The 20477-nt window shown below is 53.5% G+C and overlaps 2 protein-coding genes and 1 non-coding gene across 6 annotated transcripts in view; 1 reads left to right on the forward strand and 2 right to left on the reverse strand.

Moving 5' to 3' along the window:
- Positions 1-6782, reverse strand: part of ZCCHC4 (zinc finger CCHC-type containing 4) — a 31876-nt gene extending 25094 nt beyond the window's left edge. Inside the window, exon 1 of one of the 2 annotated variants that reach the window (XM_073646627.1) lies at positions 6423-6782. In XM_073646627.1, the coding sequence (XP_073502728.1) occupies positions 6423-6519 (97 nt within the window). In that variant the 5' untranslated portion in view covers positions 6520-6782. Of the gene's footprint in view, positions 1-331; positions 488-6422 lie in introns of those variants that run through there. The other variant, XM_073646637.1, reaches the window with a different exon arrangement.
- A 3036-nt stretch (positions 6783-9818) lies between these two features.
- On the reverse strand, positions 9819-9892 carry TRNAI-AAU (transfer RNA isoleucine (anticodon AAU)). Its single transcript has one exon. It is a non-coding gene; the product is annotated as a tRNA-Ile (tRNA).
- Positions 9893-10094: 202 nt separating this feature from the next.
- SEPSECS (Sep (O-phosphoserine) tRNA:Sec (selenocysteine) tRNA synthase) overlaps positions 10095-20477 on the forward strand; it is a 35125-nt gene continuing 24742 nt past the window's right edge. Inside the window, exons 1-7 of one of the 3 annotated variants that reach the window (XM_073646650.1) lie at positions 10095-10315; positions 14657-14811; positions 16062-16180; positions 16263-16421; positions 17233-17386; positions 17492-17594; positions 18384-18605. In XM_073646650.1, the coding sequence (XP_073502751.1) occupies positions 10202-10315; positions 14657-14811; positions 16062-16180; positions 16263-16421; positions 17233-17386; positions 17492-17594; positions 18384-18605 (1026 nt within the window). In that variant the 5' untranslated portion in view covers positions 10095-10201. Of the gene's footprint in view, positions 10316-10361; positions 10515-14656; positions 14812-16061; positions 16181-16262; positions 16422-17232; positions 17387-17491; positions 17595-18383; positions 18606-20477 lie in introns of those variants that run through there. The other 2 variants (XM_073646660.1, XM_073646669.1) reach the window with 2 other exon arrangements.

The following is a 20477-nucleotide window of genomic DNA, read 5'->3' on the forward strand; positions in this document are numbered from 1 at the left end:
GTGCAGGAGGTGGCAGGACCCCTTTAATGTTTTCCCAGACACCATAGCAGCAATATTAGCCCCTAATGGCTGACTTCTCACCAGGGGGCACCACTGCCATAAGGAGACCCCTGAGACCACAGCGCACTATACATAAGGGGAGGCGGTCACTGACCCCATTTATTGCACAGTGGATGAAGAGCTATTGCTCTGTGTTATCAGCCTCTGCCCCTGTGACCCTCTGTGCACATTCCTGCACTGTATCCTGGAATCTGGGCGCTCATGCTGTGCTGCTCCTGGTGGGGTCACACACATCTATGCTACATACAGGGCAGATGATTCCTGCTCTCACCATGTGGGCAGTGGGGGGCGCTCTTTGCGCTCAGAAGCACCTGGATGCCCTCAGCCTGCACGGCTTCCCCTGCCTCGTCCATGCTGCACGGGCTGATGACGTCACTGTCACATGACTCATCCTGGGAGGGATGGCCCTGCGTCACGTGACCTAGCTGACGGTGGGGAGAGCCATAGTGTCCTCTCTCCACACAGCGCACGGGGGAGCGTGGGCCGCGTCCTCTCCACACAGAGCACGGAGGAGCGTGGGCCGCGTCCTCTCCACACAGAGCACGGAGGAGCGTGGGCCGCGTCCTCTCCACACAGAGCACGGAGGAGCGTGGGCCGCGTCCTCTCCACACAGCGCACGGGGGAGCGTGGGCCGCGTCCTCTCCACACAGAGCACGGAGGAGCGTGGGCCGCGTCCTCTCCACACAGAGCACGGAGGAGCGTGGGCCGCGTCCTCTCCACACAGCGCACGGAGGAGCGTGGGCCGCGTCCTCTCCACACAGCGCACGGGGGAGCGTGGGCCGCGTCCTCTCCACACAGCGCACGGAGGAGCGTGGGCCGCGTCCTCTCCACACAGCGCACGGGGGAGCGTGGGCCGCGTCCTCTCCACACAGAGCACGGAGGAGCGTGGGCCGCGTCCTCTCCGCACAGCGCACGGGGGAGCGTGGGCCGCGTCCTCTCCACACAGAGCACGGGGGAGCGTGGGCCGCGTCCTCTCCACACAGCGCACGGGGGAGCGTGGGCCGCGTCCTCTCCGCACAGCGCACGGGGGAGCGTGGGCCGCGTCCTCTCCGCACAGCGCACGGGGGAGCGTGGGCCGCGTCCTCTCCACACAGCGCACGGGGGAGCGTGGGCCGCGTCCTCTCCACACAGCGCACGGAGGAGCGTGGGCCGCGTCCTCTCCGCACAGCGCACGGAGGAGCGCGGGCCGCGTCCTCTCCGCACAGAGCGCGGGGGAGCGCGGGCCGCGTCCTCTCCGCACAGAGCGCGGGGGAGCGCGGGCCGCGTCCTCTCCGCACAGAGCGCGGGGGAGCGCGGGCCGCGTCCTCTCCGCACAGAGCGCGGGCCGCGTCCTCTCCGCACAGAGCGCGGGGGAGCGCGGGCCGCGTCCTCTCCGCACAGAGCGCGGGAGAGCGCGGGCCGCGTCCTCTCCGCAGAGCGCGGGGGAGCGCGGGCCGCGTCCTCTCCGCACAGAGCGCGGGCCGCGTCCTCTCCGCACAGAGCGCGGGCCGCGTCCTCTCCGCACAGAGCGCGGGCCGCGTCCTCTCCGCACAGAGCGCGGGCCGCGTCCTCTCCGCACAGAGCGCGGGCCGCGTCCTCTCCGCACAGAGCGCGGGCCGCGTCCTCTCCGCACAGAGCGCGGGCCGCGTCCTCTCCGCACAGAGCGCGGGCCGCGTCCTCTCCGCACAGAGCGCGGGCCGCGTCCTCTCCGCACAGAGCGCGGGCCGCGTCCTCTCCGCACAGAGCGCGGGCCGCGTCCTCTCCGCACAGAGCGCGGGCCGCGTCCTCTCCGCACAGAGCGCGGGCCGCGTCCTCTCCGCACAGAGCGCGGGCCGCGTCCTCTCCGCACAGAGCGCGGGGGAGCGCGGGCCGCGTCCTCTCCGCACAGCGCGCGGGGGAGCGCGGGCCGCGTCCTGTCCACGGATTCTTTCTTTTGTATGATAAGATATTATAACATTTTCAAATATAATTTACCAGACCATGATCCTGCCCCAGTCAGACACGGCCATTACACAGTACACAGCAGGGGCACATTTATAAGATTATCTCAGCACAGGAACATTCTATAACACTTTCTGTCCACCTACTTCTGGACCACCCTGTGTGTATACAGTGGTGGCCAAAAGTATTGGCACCCCTGCAATTCTGTCAGATAATACTCAGTTTCTTCCTGAAACTGATTGCAATCACAAATTCTTTGGTATTATTATCTTCATTTAATTTGCTTGCAAGGAAAAAACAAGAGAATGAAGCAAAAATCAAATGAGCAGAGCAGTGTTTAAATATGGCGCCAATATCGCTGATTGGTCACGGCCGGCCACCACGACCAATCAGCGAAGCGGTGTTTAAATTTGGCGCCAATATCGCTGATTAGTCGCAACCACCGGCCGTGACCAATCAGCAGAGCGAGGTTTGAATTTTACGCCAATACTGCTGCTTGTTCGCGGCCGGCGACCGCGACCAATCAGCAGAGCGTTGTTTAAATTTGGCTCCAAAATCGCTGATTGGTCGCGACCGCGACCAATCAGCAGAGCGTTGTTTAAATTTGGCTCCAAAATCGCTGCTTGTTCGCGGCCGGCCACCGCAACCAATCAGCAGAGCGTTTAAATTTGGCGCCAATCTCGCTGATTGGTCGCGTCTGCCGTCCGCGACCAATCAGCAGAGCGTTGTTTAAATTTGGCTCCAAAATCGCTGATTGGTCGCGACCGCGACCAATCAGCAGAGCGTTGTTTAAATTTGGCTCCAAAATCGCTGATTGGTCGCGGCCGGCCACCGCAACCAATCAGCAGAGCGTTTAAATTTGGCACCAATTTCACTGATTGGTCGCGTCTGGCGTCAGCGACCAATCAGCACAGCGATGTTTAAATTTAGCGCCAATCTCGCTGATTGGTCGCGGTGGGCGACCAATCAGCAGAGCGGCGTTTAGATTTGCCCTCCTTCTCGCTGATTGGTCGTGGCCGGCCACCGCGACCAATCAGCAGAGCGGCGTTTAAATTTGCAGCCCATCTCGCTGATTTGTCGCGGTCGGCGACCGCGACCAATCAGCAGAGCGTCGTTTAAATTTGCCGCCCATCTCGCTGATTGGTTGCGGTGGCCGGCCGCAATTAATCAGCAGAGCGGCGTTTAAATTTGCCGCCCATCTCGCTGATTGGTCGCGGCCGGCCACCGCGACCAATCAGCGTCGTATTAGTGTGGGCCCGGGAGCGGCGCTGCTTGTGCGGCTCCGTACTAGCGAGGACCGGGGAGCGGCGCTGCCTGTGTGGCTCCTTCTGCTGCAAGAAGCCGGGAGATGAGCGGCTGCTCGCAGCAGAAGCATCCCGACCGGCGGCGCCGCTCCCCGGTCCTCCGTTCACACTTGCTGTCGGGAGATCAGCGGGCCAAGCCGCTGATCTTCCGATTTTAGCCGCATGGAGGTCAGCGGCGCCGGTCGGGGTAGTTGTGCTGCTAGCGCCGCTCATCTCCCCGCTGCATCGCCGCTGAGCTCTGTCCCGCAGATGAGCCGCTAACGGCTGCCATCTTTTTTCTGAAATCCCGCGGCGCTGATTGGCCACTGCCGGACCAATGCGCGACGTGGGATTTCCAGGACAGACAGACGGGATAAGACAATTATATAGTAGATAATCTCTTTTCATATGCAGAATAACGTTGATTTCTGCCATGATTAGTCCATGGTTCGGCAAGTACAGACATTATAGTCTCACAACGTGTCAATCAGATAAGTGCAGGCAAAGGGTTGTCAGGGACTGACAAGGATGGGTCCATTGGATTTGTCACCTAGAGCTGTAGGTCCCACACTCGGCCCCCCCCCCCCGATACCTGCTCTGGTAACGGCCGGCTGTAGGCAATGCACAGAGGGGATCACCATCACCTATGGAACCTACAGATAGGTCGTCAATATATTAATCCTGTGAGTTAAAGGGAACCTGCCACTTTAGAAAATGCTATTTACCTGTAGATATAGAGTTAATCTGCAGGTAAATAACATTATAATGCTGCCCGGCCGCCTACTGAAGTGCAGCTAATGGGAGGAAATGAACTTATTTCCTCCTGGGAGCCGCCAGCTTTCAGTCATGGGATCGTGCACTGAACGACTTCAGTCACCGCTCACTATACTGTGAGTGTGACATTAAGCTCTGACCGATCACTGCACTGATGCACTACTGAGCCGGCTGTCAGTGCCGGGCCGTGCTTACAGCTGCTGCTCACTGTATATTGAGCTCCATGTCTGCCCCATAACTAAAAGCTGGCGGCTCCCAGGAGGAATTTTCCTCTGCTAGCTGCACTTTCAGTAAGGAGGCCAGAGATCATAAGAATTCTAAGAGAGAACAGCACTGGTATCGTTGTGGGGGATCATTCTATGTGGGGGTACTGGGCATCATACCTTGTGGGAGGTACTGTGGAGACCATAAAAAAGAGATAATTGTGGTGGGGGGGGGGGCATCATACCTTGTGGGAGGCACTGTGGAGACCATAACAAGGGGATCATGCTGTGTGTGTGTGGGGGCATCATACCTTGTGGAAGGCATTGTGGGGACCATAACAAGGGGATCATGCTGTGTGTATGGGGGGGCATCATACCTTGTGGGAGGCACTGTGGGGACCATAACAAGGGGATCATACTGTGTGTGTGTGGGGGGGGGCATCATACCTTGTGGGAGGCACTGTGGGGACCATAACAAGGGGATCATTGTGTGTGGGGGGGGGGGGCATCATACCTTGCGGGAGGCACTGTGGGGACCATAACAAGGGGATCATACTGTGTGTGTGTGGGGGGGGGGGGGGGCGGCATCATACCTTGTGGAAGGCACTGTGGGGATCATACTGTGTGTGTGTGTGGGGGCATCATACCTTGTGGGAGGCACTGTGGGGACCATAACAAGGGGATCATGCTGTGTGTGTATGTGGGGGGGGCATCATACCTTGTGGAAGGCATTGTGGGGACCATAACAAGGGAATCATACTGTGTGTGTGAGGGGAGCATCATACCTTGTGGCAGGCACCGTGGGGACCATAACAAGGGGATCATTCTGTGTGTGGGGGGGGGGGGCATCATACCTTGTGGGAGGCACTGTGGAGACCATAACAAGGGGGGCATCATACCTTGTGGGAGGCACTGTTGGGGCCATAACAAAGGGATCATTCTGTGTGTGGTGGTGGGGCATCAAACCTTGTGGGAGGCACTGTGTAGACCATAACAAAGGGATCATTCTGTGTGGGGGGGGCATCATACCTTGGAGGCACTGTGGGGACCATAACAAGGGGATCATTCTGTGTGTGGGGGGGGCATCATACCTTGGAGGCACTGTGTGGACCATAACAAGGGGATCATGCTGTGTATGTGGGGGGGGGCATCATACCTTGTGGGAGGCACTGTGGGAACTATAACACGGGGATCATACTGTGTCGGGGGGGGCAATCATACATTCAGTATGAGCAATATTTCTGTGTGGGCTCAACAGACAGAACTGGATGAAATTCAGGGAAGTGGCTGAGCATAAAATATAGTCCGTGTCCCTCTTTCCTTTTCTTTCAGTGTTAGGAGATGTGATATTCTCAGTGCCGCGCTGCAGAATAAAGTTGGTGGTAAATAAGCCACAGTAGATAATATGGCAGCTGGTCCACAATAATACAAACACCCTAAGATCCCCCAGTTTGCTGGATACTATTATGCAGGAGCCACATGGGTACGGAGCGGACCGTGGAGGATCGGCACAGCTCGCACTGTGGCGGACATTGTACAGGCATCTTACTTGACATCTAAAAAACATGAAAGATCTTTGTAAGAAGCTGCCCAGGAGATACAGGGAGGTGCATGAAAACTGGTAAAAACGAGCAGTGGAGTGATCAGATTGCTATGGGCGACTACTCCAATATCCCTTTGCACCAGTTTTAAAGGGAACCTGTCAGTATCATTTTAGGGAGGCAATAAAGGAGTAGTAATGTATACGACAGAGTGCAACTAAAGACACCTATTTCATAGGATGTCAAAGTTGGAAGGTACCTCCAGGGTCATCGTGTCCAACCCCCGGATCAATGCAGGATTCACTAAACCATCTCAGATGTCTATCCATCCTCTGTTTGAAGACTTCCATTGAAGGGGAACTCACCACTTCTCGTGGCCGCCTGTTCCACTCATTGATCACCCTCACTGTCAAAAAGATTTTTCTAATATCTAATCTGTATCTTGTCCCATTCAGTTTCATCCCACTTCTTCTTGTATTTCCATGTGCAAATGAGAATAAAGCTGATCCCTCTACAGTGTGACAGCCCTTCAGATATTTGTAGGCAGCTATTAAGTCTCCTCTCAGTCTTCTCTTTTGCAATCTAAACATTCCCAGATCCTCTAACCGTTCCTCGTAGGACATCGTTTGCAGTCCACTCACCATCCTGGTAGCTTTTCTCTGAACTTTTGTATGTTCTCCCCGTGTTTGCGTGGGTTTCCTCTGGGTTCTCTGGTTTCCTCCCACACTCCAAAGACATCCTGATAGGGAATTTAGATTGTGAGCCTCAATGGGGACAGTGCCCATAATGTCTGTACAGCACTGTAGAAGTAATGGCGCTTTATAAGTGAGTAAAATAAATAGATAAGTAAACTTGATCCAGTTTTTCAATGTCTTTTTTAAGATGTGGTGCCCACAACTGGACACAGTATTCCAGATGAGGTCTGACCAAAGAGGAGTAGAGGGGGATAATTACTTCACGTGATCTAGACTCTGTGCTTCTGTTAATGCAACCCAGAACCAGATCATCGGGATTGATCATCCTGATCCATTGAGAGAGCTTACTTTTTATCCATATGCAAAATTAGTCTTCGGGCAGCTGCCACTGCTGTTTATACACTTAAATGTCCCCGGCAATCTCTAACAGCGGCTGCTTAGTGGCACGATCGCGGTGGGACATGGAGTGCAGCAGCAATCAGCCCCCTCCATGCCAAGCAGTTGTCAGATGCAGGTGGGTGGCCAGGGACCCACCACATGCTGGCCTTCATAGGAGACGGTCATTTGTACTGTGTAATGCAACACTGACGTATTGCAGTGCAAAGTACAAGCAAACAATTTCAGGTCTGCTAGAAGAACTAAAAAAAAAGTAATTGAAAAAGGTTTCAAAAATATTACACAAAGGTATCATAAAAATTTGAATCCCTGTCCGAAAATAATGAAATAAAAAAATAAATAAACATATTCGGGATCGCCATGTCTGTAAAAGTCCAATGTATCAAAATATCAAATTATTTAACCCATAAGGTAAACCTCATACAGCAAAAAAAAAAATCAAAACAGAATTGTTTCTCGCTCACTCATCCCTCCAAAGAAAAGAAATATGGAGCAATCAAAAGTTTCACACAGCTCAATCGACGGAAAATTAAAAAAATTATAAGTCTCGGAATTTTTTTTTTTTAATAAAATTCATAATTTTTTAAAATCCTTAATGCAACACGTAACTGCGTCATTACTTGGGTGTCAGTGTATGGAGGGGGCTCAGGAGCCGAGGTCTCTCCACATGCAGCTGATGCCGGCTATATTACATAGCTGACGTCTGTGTCTAACAGCAGCGACTGGAGCCGAGCTCTGATCGCTGCTGTTAACCATTTACATGCCGCTTTCAAACTCTTGACAGCTGTGTTTAAATGGAGCATTTTATCCCACTTTGAATTTGCTTCCCATTTTTAAGACATTATATGGTAAAATGAATGATATCATTCAAAATTTCAACTCATTCAGCAAAAAAATATATATATCAAGCCCTCATATGTCTGCAATAACAGAAAAATAAAAAAGTTATGGCTCATGGAAAAAAAATAAAATAAAAAAATAAATAAAATAATAACCCCTTCACGACATCCGCTGTACATGTATGGCGCACGGTGGGAGTGGGTGTATGGAGCAGGCTCCTGCAGTGAGCCCACCCCATGCCCGACAGGTGATGGCTGTGTATTACAGCCAAGACTTGCCGCTAACGATTGTTAACTTGTTAAATGCCGCTGTCAATCTTTGACATTTAACACGTGCCGACGGGGGCACGTGTTATTTTCTCCGCCCATCGGCATGCTTGTGGCGTAATCGTGGGTCGCTGATGGGTTGTCATGACTGCCGGGGGTCTACTGATGACCCCTGTGCCTGTCATTACGGAGCTGCTATGAAACCCAGCCTGTGGCCGGGCTTCAAAGGAGACTGTGATTTCTGCTATATACAGCGATGCCACAGCATATAGCACAAGCGATCAGACAATGGCATCTTCAAGTTCCCTAAGGAGGGTAACAAGAACAGTAAAAAGTAAAAAAAAAATGTTTTAAAAAATATGAAATAAAAAAAACAGACCAAAAAAAACAAAGTTCAAATCACTCCCCTTTTTCCCCATTGAAAATAAAGATATTAAAAAAAACACATATGAGGTATTGCGGCGGTCAGAAGAATCCGCTCGATCAAAATATAAAAACAATTAACCCGATCGGTAAACAACATAAAAGGGAAAAAAATTAAAGAACGCCAAAATTACGTTTTTTTTTGGCTGCCACAAAAAATGCTGTAAGGCTAAGTACCCACGATGCAGAAATGCTGCAGATTTTTTCTGCATCTCCCTGGCAGGAAAAATGCATGTGGATTTTACATGCGTTTTTCCCGCCAGGTAGAAGCGTTTTTGCAGGCATTTCTGCATGCGGGTTATCAAGCGATTTTAGCATCACTTGGAAAGTGCTTGACAACTTGGTCGCACTATATAAATCCATACAACCGGCATGTATTTATATAGTGTGACCAAGTAAATAGTTAAAAATAAAGAATAAGAATGGTAAAAAATAAAAAAAAACATTATACTCACCTTCTGATGGCCCCAGGTCTCCTTCTCCGGTGTCTTCGGTGGCTCGCGATGGTGTAAAAGGACCTGCGGTGATGCCATTTAGTCATGTGACAGGTCACGCGACCGCCGAAGTCAGCGGAGAGAACACAGGGGGACATCGGAAGGTGAGTATAATGTTTAATGTCTCCTCTTCTCCAGACCCGGGTACCATCCGCACAATGAATCGCTTAATATCTGCATGTGTACATGTAGTGATGCGGATATTAAGCGATTCAATGCAAGTCAATGGCGGCAATTATGCTGCGTGTCCGCAAAATTAATGGACATGCTGCGTATTTTTTCCGCAATGATAATCCGCAGCGGAAATTTCCGCAGCATGTGCACAGCACACGTGGATTATCATTGGGGACCATGGGGCACGTATTACCAAGAGTTTTTTAAGCGTTTTCGCTGCGGAAATTCTGTGGCAAAAATGCTTGAAAAACACATAGTGGGCACACAGCCTAAAAAGCGATTAAAAAGTCTCATCTCTTACAAAATGGTACCAATAAAAATGTTTTCTCACCCCGCAAAAAATAAGCCATCACGCGGCTCCATCGGCCGAAAAATGATGCGAGTGTTGGAAAATGGTGAGACAATCCCCCCAATTTTTTTTTTAAAACTTCTGATTTTTTTTTTCGCCACTAAAATAATTAAGAAACTGGACATGTTTGGTATCGCTGTAATCATACTGATGAGGAGACTCAAGTCACCAGGTCAATGAAAGCTGTAAAAAAATAGAGCCTAAACACAGTGGTGAAATGACCCATATTTTTCACCATTTCAGGCCATGGTAATGTGAGAAGTCCATACACGCGCCGTACAGCACATAAGCAGACCTGGCTGAAGCTCTCTGAGCGCTGTGAGAAAATACCTGAGCTTGTAATAATTTATAATAACCACTAAATTAATTCATAGCGTTAAATAAAAATAATAAAATGAATTGGCCCGTACGGGGATCGAACCCGCGACCTTGGCGTTATTAGCACCACGCTCTAACCAACTGAGCTAACCGGCCACGCTGACTCTGCCCTGCTCACATGGGCTGATGACCGCGCCTGCATGACGTATGTCCCCTCCCATTCTGGGCGTGGTCTAAACAAATTGCTGAGTGATTTAGAACCCGACTTTTGACCATGGGTTTTGATTTTTTTTTTTTTTTTTTTGTATGTCGCAATCTGATTGGCTGAGGAGTCATATGCCCTCTCGTGAACGGTTTTGATTGGCCAGGTTTACCCATTATGGGTGGGACTTAATCGCGGCAGAGTCACGTTGCGCGTCAGGGTGCTGAATTGCCATCTGTTTATGCAGTCTCCGGTTACCGGCCATGAACGGAGATAGTTTCAGTGCCGGAGAGCAGATCGTGTCTCCGGCCTATATCCGGCAGGGCCGGGAAGCGCGGCGCAGCCATGAGCAGCTGATACGCGTGCTGCTGGAGAAGGTAAGAGGCAGTCTGCGGGCCTGGACCCACCGTGTCATGTGACAGCCGGCCGCAAAGCATCCTGGGATTTGTAGTTTTGATTTAAAAAACGAACGGAAAAAACCCCATAGTGCTTGTGCTGCCTGATACAGATGTGACATCTCTACACAAAGACGTGACCTGTGCCAGCGAGGAGCCTGAAGGGTTAATAGTCTGTCTAGTATGTAAATGGTGTTTCCTGTCTGCGGAGGGTTTTGTTTCCTTCCCATGGAAACAGGTCTAGTGCATGTAACCACCATGGCTTATAGTATAGGATGGGGGTCCTAGAAAATACATGATTACAGCAATGCAACCTGTGCTGCTGCAGAGGCTCCTCCGGGGGGCGCTGTGTGCGGGGCTGCACATCCTCTGTGCTGCTGTGGAGGCTCCTCCGGGGGGCGCTGTGTGCGGAGCTGGACATCCTCTGTGCTGCTGTGGAGGCTCCTCCGGGGGGGGCGCTGTGTGCGGAGCTGGACATCCTCTGTGCTGCTGTGGAGGCTCCTCCGGGGGGGCGCTGTGTGCGGAGCTGCACATCATCTGTGCTGCTGTGGAGGCTCCTCCGGGGGGGCGCTGTGTGCGGAGCTGCACATCCTCTGTGCTGCTGTGGAGGCTCCTCCGGGGGGGGCGCTGTGTGCGGAGCTGGACTTCCTCTGTGCTGCTGTGGAGGCTCCTCCGGGGGGGGCGCTGTGTGCGGAGCTGGACATCCTCTGTGCTGCTGTGGAGGCTCCTCCGGGGGGGCGCTGTGTGCGGAGCTGCACATCCTCTGTGCTGCTGTGGAGGCTCCTCCGGGGGGGCGCTGTGTGCGGAGCTGCACATCCTCTGTGCTGCTGTGGAGGCTCCTCCAGGGGGGCGCTGTGTGCGGAGCTGCACATCCTCTGTGCTGCTGTGGAGGCTCCTCCGGGGGGGCGCTGTGTGCGGAGCTGGACATCCTCTGTGCTGCTGTGGAGGCTCCTCCGGGGGGGCGCTGTGTGCGGAGCTGCACATCCTCTGTGCTGCTGTGGAGGCTCCTCCGGGGGGGCGCTGTGTGCGGAGCTGCACATCCTCTGTGCTGCTGTGGAGGCTCCTCCGGGGGGGCGCTGTGTGCGGAGCTGCACATCCTCTGTGCTGCTGTGGAGGCTCCTCCGGGGGGGCGCTGTGTGCGGAGCTGCACATCCTCTGTGCTGCTGTGGAGGCTCCTCCGGGGGGGCGCTGTGTGCGGAGCTGCACATCCTCTGTGCTGCTGTGGAGGCTCCTCCGGGGGGGCGCTGTGTGCGGAGCTGCACATCCTCTGTGCTGCTGTGGAGGCTCCTCCGGGGGAGGGGGGGCCGCCGTGCGCGGAGCTGCACATCCTCTGTGCTGCTGCAGAGGCTCCTCCGGGGGAGGGGGGGCTGCCGTGCGCGGAGCTGCACATCCTCTGTGCTGCTGCAGAGGCTCCTCCGGGGGGCGCCGTGCGCGGAGCTGGACATCCTCTGTGCTGCTGCCAAGGCTCCTCCGGGGGGGGGTGCTGTGCGCGGAGCTGGACATCCTCTGTGCTGCTGCCGAGGCTCCTCCGAGGGCGCTGTGTGCGGAGCTGCACATCCTCTGTGCTGCTGTGGAGGCTCCTCCGGGGGGGCGCTGTGTGCGGAGCTGCACATCCTCTGTGCTGCTGTGGAGGCTCCTCCGGGGGAGGGGGGGCCGCCGTGCGCGGAGCTGCACATCCTCTGTGCTGCTGCCAAGGCTCCTCCGGGGGGGGGTGCTGTGCGCGGAGCTGGACATCCTCTGTGCTGCTGCCAAGGCTCCTCCGGGGGGGGGTGCTGTGCGCGGAGCTGGACATCCTCTGTGCTGCTGCCGAGGCTCCTCCGAGGGCGCTGTGTGCGGAGCTGCACATCCTCTGTGCTGCTGCCGAGGCTCCTCCGAGGGCACTGTGTACGGAGCTGGACATCCTCTGTGCTGCTGCAGAGGCTCCTCCGAGGGCACTGTGTGCGGAGCTGGACATCCTCTGTGCTGCTGCCGAGGCTCCTCCGAGGGCACTGTGTACGGAGCTGGACATCCTCTGTGCTGCTGCAGAGGCTCCTCCGAGGGCACTGTGTGCGGAGCTGGACATCCTCTGTGCTGCTGCCGAGGCTCCTCCGAGGGCGCTGTGTACGGAGCTGCACATCATCTGTGCTGCTGCAGAGTTTCCTCCGAGGGCACTGTGTGCGGAGCTGGACATCCTCTGTGCTGCTGCGGAGGCTCCTCCGGGGGGGGGGTGCTGTGTGAGGAGCTGCACATCCTCTGTGCTGCTGTGGAGGCTTCGGGGGGGGGTGCTGTGTGAGGAGCTGCATATCCTCTGTGCTGCTGTGGAGGCTTGGGGGGGGGGCGCTGTGTGCGGAGCTGCACATCCTCTGTGCTGCTGTGGAGGCTCCTCCGGGGGGGTGCTGTGTGCGTAGCTGCACATCTTCTGTGCTGCTGTGGAGGCTCCTCCAGGGGGGCGCCGGGCGTGGAGCTGCACATCCTCTGTGTTGCTGTGGAGGCTCCTCCGGGGGGCGCCGGGCGTGGAGCTGGACATCCTCTGTGCTGCTGCCGAGGCTTCTCCGGGGGGAAGGCGCCGTGCGCGGAGCTGGGCATCCTCTGTGCTGCTGCCGAGGCTCCTCCTGGGGGGCGCCGTGCGCGGAGCTGGGCATCCTCTGTGCTGCTGCCGAGGCTCCTCCTGGGGGGCGCCGTGCGTGGAGCTGGGCATCCTCTGTGCTGCTACCGAGGCTCCTCCTGGGGGGCGCCGTGCGCGGAGCTGGACATTTTCTGTACTGCTGCCAAGTCTCCTCCGGGGGAGGGGGGGCCGCCGTGCGCGGAGCTGCACATCCTCTGTGCTGCTGTGGAGGTTCCTCCGGGGGGCGCTGTGTGCGGAGCTGCACATCCTCTGTGCTGCTGTGGAGGCTCCTCCGGGGGGGCGCTGTGTGCGGAGCTGCACATCCTCTGTGCTGCTGTGCAGGCTCCTCCGGGGGGGCGCCGGGCGTGGAGCTGCACATCCTCTGTGCTGCTGCCGAGGCTCCTCCGGAGGGCGCTGTGCGCGGAGCTGGACATCCTCTGTGCTGCTGCCGAGGCTCCACCGGGGGGGGGGGCGCTGTGCGCGGAGCTGGACATCCTCTGTGCTGCTGCCGAGGCTCCTCCGACGGCGCTGTGTGCGGAGCTGCACATCCTCTGTGCTGCTGCAGAGGCTCCTCCGAGGGCACTGTGTGCGGAGCTGCACATCCTCTGTGCTGCTGCAGAGGCTCCTCCGAGGGCACTGTGTGCGGAGCTGCACATCCTCTGTGCTGCTGTGGAGGCTCCTCCGGGGGGGCGCTGTGTGCGGAGCTGCACATCTTCTGTGCTGCTGTGGAGGCTCCTCCAGGGGGGCGCCAGGCGTGGAGCTGCACATCCTCTGTGCTGCTGTGGAGGCTCCTCCGGGGGGCGCCGGGCGTGGAGCTGGACATCCTCTGTGCTGCTGCCGATGCTCCTCCAGGGGCGCCGTGCGCGGAGCTGGACATCCTCTGTGCTGCTGCCAAGGCTCCTTCGGGGGGGCGCCTTGCGCGGTGCTGGACATCCTCTGTGCTGCTGCCGAGGCTCCTCCGGGGGGGCGCTGTGCGCGGAGCTGGACATCCTCTGTGCTGCTGCCGAGGCTCCTCCGGGGGGCGCGTGCGCGGAGCTGGGCATCCTCTGTGCTGCTGCCGAGGCTCGTCCTGGGGGGCGCCGTGCGCGGAGCTGGACATCCTCTGTACTGCTGCCGAGGCCCCTCCAGGGGCGCCGTGCGCGGAGCTGGACATCCTCTGTGCTGCTGCCAAGGCTCCACCGGGGGGGGGGGGCGCCGTGCGCGGAGCTGGACATCCTCTGTGCTGCTGCCGAGGCTCCTCCGGGGGGGGCCGTGCGCGGAGCTGTTCCTGCTGCACGCTCGGCACAGTTTATTTTCTAGACATATTTGTACTGAATCTGTCACATCCACCATAAGACGTTGCAGTGACGGCCCCGTGCACTGGGAGGCGCTTGTGCCTTCTAGGGTAAAGTCCCACTTGGTTGATTCATGCTGCTGAAAGCCGAGCCCATGACGGGGAGAATGAGGCACCCCTCCCCCATCCATAGATTAGTGGGGTCCTGGCTCCTGGGCCCTCATGTGCGGCCCCCTCTCCATTGTTCTTGGTATTGCTGACGTTCTATCGGTCGGACCACCTCCGATCAGCAAGTTACCACCCGTCCTGTGCAATGTGGCCGGTTCAGCTCCCTCTCATCTCGTATACGGGGGTCTTCACAGTTGGATTTTCTTCATAGTGTCTCCTGGAGACTTACGGTGAATACTCAGCATTGTATTTCCGATCTTGTATCTATAATAAACTGTTAATTTTTTTTGTTTTTTAGGGTAAATGCCCCCAGGATGCCTGGGACGAGAGCACTATCGAGCTCTTCCTTCATGAGCTGGCCGTGATGGACAGTAATAATTTCCTCGGGAATTGTGGAGTGGGAGAACGCGAGGGACGAGTGGCGTGTGGCTTGGTTTCTCGCCGGCATTATCGGTATTTTTCTCTTGTAATCAGATGCTCGGCCATTACTCTAGTGCTAATCTCTGGTGCGGGGCGGCCGGGATTCATCATTTATTTCAATGTATAAAGACTACAGAACCCGTTCTGCTCCCCAGTGGTGACTGGTACTAGAACGCACCCACGGGATCATGGGTGTTACCATTCACCACCCCAATCTGCCGCAGAGCAGCAGGAGAATGCCGCCTCCGGCACCGCTTATCCATACTGCCAATTCTCTGAAGGAGGAGGGTCTGAATTTCCCCATCAGTCCCCAATATGTTCAGGAGCCGTTCTGGAGCGTGGCCTCAGGGGTGACGGACGCTGTCTCTGACCGTCTACACAGGTGTCCAAGTGCCGACTGATCAGTGTTTCTATGATTACGGCTTCTATCGGGAATGTGACCATTGGTCCCAGAGATGACATCAGTCAGGGTTCATCATAATGTGAAGTAGGAGGATAGGGGTGGTAGTCTGGCACTGCTGTGCTAGATACAGGAAATACAGAGGCCGTAGTAAGGTGTTTGAAACATGCGATTCATTCTCGACGCATTTCGCAGTTTCTTCATCAGGAGACCATAGTATTAAAATCAACCACTCTCTAGACAGACTGAAATAGATTACAATTTATATCGCATGTGCTTTCTACGTCCTCTGGATTTCCTGTATCTAGCAGCGCGGACTACCACTCCTATCCTTCTAGTTCTACACAGCGGGATCTCCTGATGCGAGGGTACCGCAGCGGTCACACCGTGATTCCTCACCTGTGGGTTAAACACCCCTAAAAGTTGAGCATTTCCTCCACCTCTCACTGAGACCAATTTCTGCACCAGATAAGACCCCATTGCGCTTTGTGTCATCCCCTCTTTCTCTTCTTCATCATAATGTGGGCGGAGATCTGAGTCTATGAAAAAATGATTTCTTTGGGATCCTAAAAAAAATAATCCGTAGGGTTCTACCTCCCTATGTGCGCAATCATGGCCATATGTGGTTGGTACAAATCTATTATTTTTTTATTTTTTTTTTTTAATTAAAAGTGAGTAAAGTGTCGTATTTAGCCCAAAGTGATACAAGCAAAAATTATTGCTCGGCACCCTAAATACAAGACCTCATACAGCTCCATAGATGGAAAAATATAAAGTTACTGGTCTCGTAAAATGGTGACAAAAAATAATACAAACTTCTGAATTTGGATGTGGCTTCTAATGAGGCTGGGACGATGTGCTTTTGTTTTTTGTTTTTTTCCAGGCTGATCCATGGAATCGGGAGGTCGGGGGACATATCTGCGGTGCAGCCCAAAGCTGCGGGCTCCAGTCTCCTGAATAAACTCACGAACGCGGTGGTGCTGGATATTCTCCGGACCGCAGGCGGGTGCCCTCATCTATTACGTCTCACAGCCCCACCGAACACAATGCCATGAAAAATGAGCCCTTGTGCTTCTCATTACAGGTGTGCGCACGGCAACAAGCTGCTTTGTTGTTCCTATGGCAACCGGAATGAGTTTAACGCTTTGCTTTCTAACGCTCCGACAAAAGAGGCCGAAGGCAAAATACATAATCTGGCCGCGGATAGACCAGAAGTCGTGCTTCAAGTCCATGATTACTGCCGGTAACGCTCCGGGGGTTATATTCTCTGTGGACAGCACACATTTACCTGTTTTATATGGTGAACGCAATGGGGGGGAAAGTCATAATTGTGCACCCACCAAATATGTGATAGATCCGGGGGGGGCCGCAGCTATGGGGCGAACATGGGTCTGACCTCTGTCCTCCGCTGTCATCCTATCTATCTATCTTATAATATAATAATTTTTATTTTTTATATATACATACATAGGATTCATTTAGTCGCTTGTACAATACACTAAATTACTTCCCACAACAGGGCTTTATAGGGGTACAAAGTTAAGAGACATGGGGACCCAGCTGCCATGACAGCCTATCAGCACCTTTCTTCTATAGTATAGGTGGGCAATGGGGTGACAGCGGGACCTCAAATACATGCTGAAATTGCTATTGACTATGACATGTTAGGGAATATATTGCTTCCTTTGGAGCTAGCTCTGACCATGAAGTTACAGGCAGGTGTCAGCTGTATAACGCAGCCGGCGCCTGCTGTGTAGGGTACATGCATCACATGTCCAGAAAGGGTCAAACATTCTTGCTCAGTTCAATTACACAGGAGAAGGAAGAAAACTGCAGTCTGACCCCTGCCAGTGCTTTAGTTCTAGGGGAAAAATAAATTGAACATGTTTAAAATCCAACATGCCTGATTTTGGGGTTGGATTCTCCCCTACACATTAATTTAAGCTTTGAAGAGATATTCCCCTCAGTCATTTAGGACATATCTGATGCTTCCCACATGGGCCTTCATATGTAGCTCATTAACCCTCTGTGCTCTCACACTGTCTCTAACAAAGGATTTGAGCCGGTGGTGATTGAGAATGTTCTGGAAGGAGATGAGCTTCGCACTGACCTGAACGCAGTGCAATCCCGAATCTGTGAGCTGGGGGCCGAGAACATCCTGTGTATTCACTCCACCACTTCGTGCTTTGCCCCTCGTGTGCCCGACAGGTAAAAAGTTTCCCAAACTTGTTCTTTTTTTCTCTTAGTTCTTTTCCACATTAACCTACAAGTAAATCCAGAAGAGCGTTTTACATTCACTCTGTTCTTCTCTAGACTGGAGGAGCTGGCTGAGATCTGCGCCAAGTATGATATTCCTCACATAGTTAATAATGCCTATGGTGTCCAGTCATCAAAATGTATGCACCTCATCCAACAGGTACTGTAATGGGTGCCCTGTCTACCCCGGAAATGTCATACTTTTTTTATTATTATTATTGTTTAACTAATCCAAGCTGCCCAATGATTTGAAACATTTAGTTTCCTATAGTCTTTGTCTTCAACCAGGTAGCACAGTGTTTCCCAGCCGCAGTGCCACAGCACCATAGGGCGCCATTGATATCTCCCCACCACTTAAAAGATTGTGAAACACTGGCCAAATCTAATGTTGCCTAACTATTGTGGTTACTAGGGTTGAGCGAGTATGTTCTGTCCGAGTATGCTCGGGCCGAGCTCCGAGTATTTACAGCTGCTCGGTGATATGGTTGAATCGCTCCCGTGTGCATGATTTGCAACAGTTTGACAGCTTTATTACATGTGAGGAATGTGTAAGAAATAGACATTCCTCACATGTAATAAAGCTGTCAAACAGTTACAAATCATGCCCACGGGATCGTTTCAACCATATCACCGAGCAGCTGTAAATACTCGGAGCTCAGCCCGAGCATACTCGGCGAAAGGGTTAACAGAACATACTCGCTCAACACTAGTGGTTACATGACCACCCCCTTCTCTTAGGCCATACAATTACGTTGCGTTGTCTATTAGATAATGGTGTCAGCCATCCAAGGCCACGGTCCATAGTGGGGTGGGCACACGTACAGCATCTTACTCCCTGTAGCTGTAAAGTTATGATTTAGTGTTTGGGGAAAAAAGACTTATTAAAAAAGGAATAAAATGACAATAGAAACTACCACAATTATAACTATTTATTTACTTTTCCCTGTAGGGTGCTCGTAAGGGCAGGATTGATGCTTTTGTGCAGAGCTTGGACAAGAACTTCATGGTTCCTGTAGGTGGCGCTATTGTAGCAGGATTTAACGATTCTTTCCTGGAAGAAATTAGTAAAATGTATCCGGGGAGAGCATCGGCCTCCCCATCTCTGGATGTCCTGATAACGCTGCTGTCGCTCGGTGCAAGCGGATATAAGAGTCTATTGACAGAAAGGAAGGTACGATGCTTTACTGCAGAGTTATTTTCTTTAATCTGTAGCATAATCCGTGAACCGGAGCTTTGTACTAACCTCATGCTACTGGCCGGTTACTGAAGCGTCTTCTGCTACAAAAGCGATGCAGATCTAAAACGCACCATGTGTACATCCCCTTAGCTCTTCCTTTATATGTCCCCTTCTTATCTAATCTATTCTGGCTTCTGAGAAAAAAATGCTTTAAAAACTGCAATTGTGGTTTCAGCTTTAGGCCTGGTTCAGATGAGCATATGCACACTCGTCCATTTTTCATCCAGATATTACAGACTATTTTTCTTCCGTATTGTCATCTGTTTGTCTTTTTTTTTTTTTTTTTTGCAAGCTACAAATGTATGTTTTCCATATGTTTGTATAATATATTCTCCTACTACACCATTGACGTACATTGGTCCTTGTGCTACCCATTTTGCATACAGGCAGCACCTGGACATTTAATACACTCATCTGAGCATTTACTGTCCTTCTCACAAAAGCGTAGTACAGACGCATTTCTGCCCCCATATTACAGCTGCAAGTCCAAGCCTGACTGTGGGACGGACCCTATGAGGCTGATAATTTGGGTGATCAGACCCACAGTCAGGTCACAACCTGGAGCTGGAATACAAGGGCAGAGTATTTGAGCAAAACGCAGCGGTGAACCCAGCACAAAGGAGACATGCAATTTTTTTTATTATTATTATTTCTCATTCCTTTTGGATTTGAATCTGAATTTGGCTCCAGAATCCTGCATCAAAAACTGCTGATTGAAATGTTACAGGGTAACATGTCACCCCCTGTCGATACATATGTAGCACCCCGAGGGCTCGGCTGCTACAGGGGTATTGCACCTCGAACCAGAGGTGTGGTATTCCACTCCCGGGTAAGGATGGAGTATGGACTAGAACTCAGTTAGCTGCATACACCACATACATCCCATTTCCGGGGGACAGATCAACGGTACTCCCACCAGATAGATGTGCAGGTACGACAGCGTCTGTCCCTGGCTGGAGTGGGAGGGGGGGAGGAATATCCCAGTGGTGCAGGAGCAGAGAGGGGAGGGACTCTGGGCATAGGAAGGAGCCCATTGGTGGCTAGTCACCTGGGCTCGGGTGTCAGAGGGAGTATAAAAGGTGGGCACCATCTTAGGAGTTGAGTTCAGTCAGACAGAAAAAGAGGAGAAGAGTAGTGACAGGGAGCAGCAGCCCTGTCTGGGTGCTGCTCCTGAAGGGAGCAAGAGAGAGAAAGACAAGAGGAAAGGAACAAGGAAGGAATGGAACCTGGAGAAAGGCCCAGAGACATGAAGGAAGAGGGAACCCGAACACGCTAGGAGTCAGCGGGTGAAGGGTTGGCAGATCAGGGTACCGGATCCCGAACTGGTGGAGGCCACTTATCCTCAGCCAGGAACCGGAGGTCGTGGCCACGTCTTGGCGCGACCACTCACTACACTCACCACGAAGGCACGCCACATAGGGTCAGGGAAACCGGAGATAGGTTTCGCCACCAGAAGCCCCGAGGAAGCTGGACATGGGTGGGTCCCTAGTGGGGACGGCCAGAGAAAGGAACGGAGAAAGGGGTTCAAGGTCACACTCTGGAACTGCCTGGGGGTTGGTCGAGCCCCGTACCTGGTGGACGCAGCACGGCTCGGGTCGTCATAACCTGCAGGACTGACACTGATAACATCTGTGAGTAAAGCATTGAAAACTGCAATCAGTCTCTGTGTTCCATCGCACTACCAGCACTAAAGGTACCGGGACGCCCTTTCTATCACTCCCTTCACCCGCACCAGCTGCCCTGAGGCCATACCTCTCCCGTTGGGGGTTATACCACCATTGCTGCACACATACCACCGGCCTCAGC

This window comes from Phyllobates terribilis, unplaced genomic scaffold (genome assembly GCF_046119375.1).
Source record: "Phyllobates terribilis strain yellow unplaced genomic scaffold, ASM4611937v1 Scaffold_1__5_contigs__length_1240528914, whole genome shotgun sequence".
In the NCBI taxonomy this organism is placed as follows: domain Eukaryota; kingdom Metazoa; phylum Chordata; class Amphibia; order Anura; family Dendrobatidae; genus Phyllobates; species Phyllobates terribilis.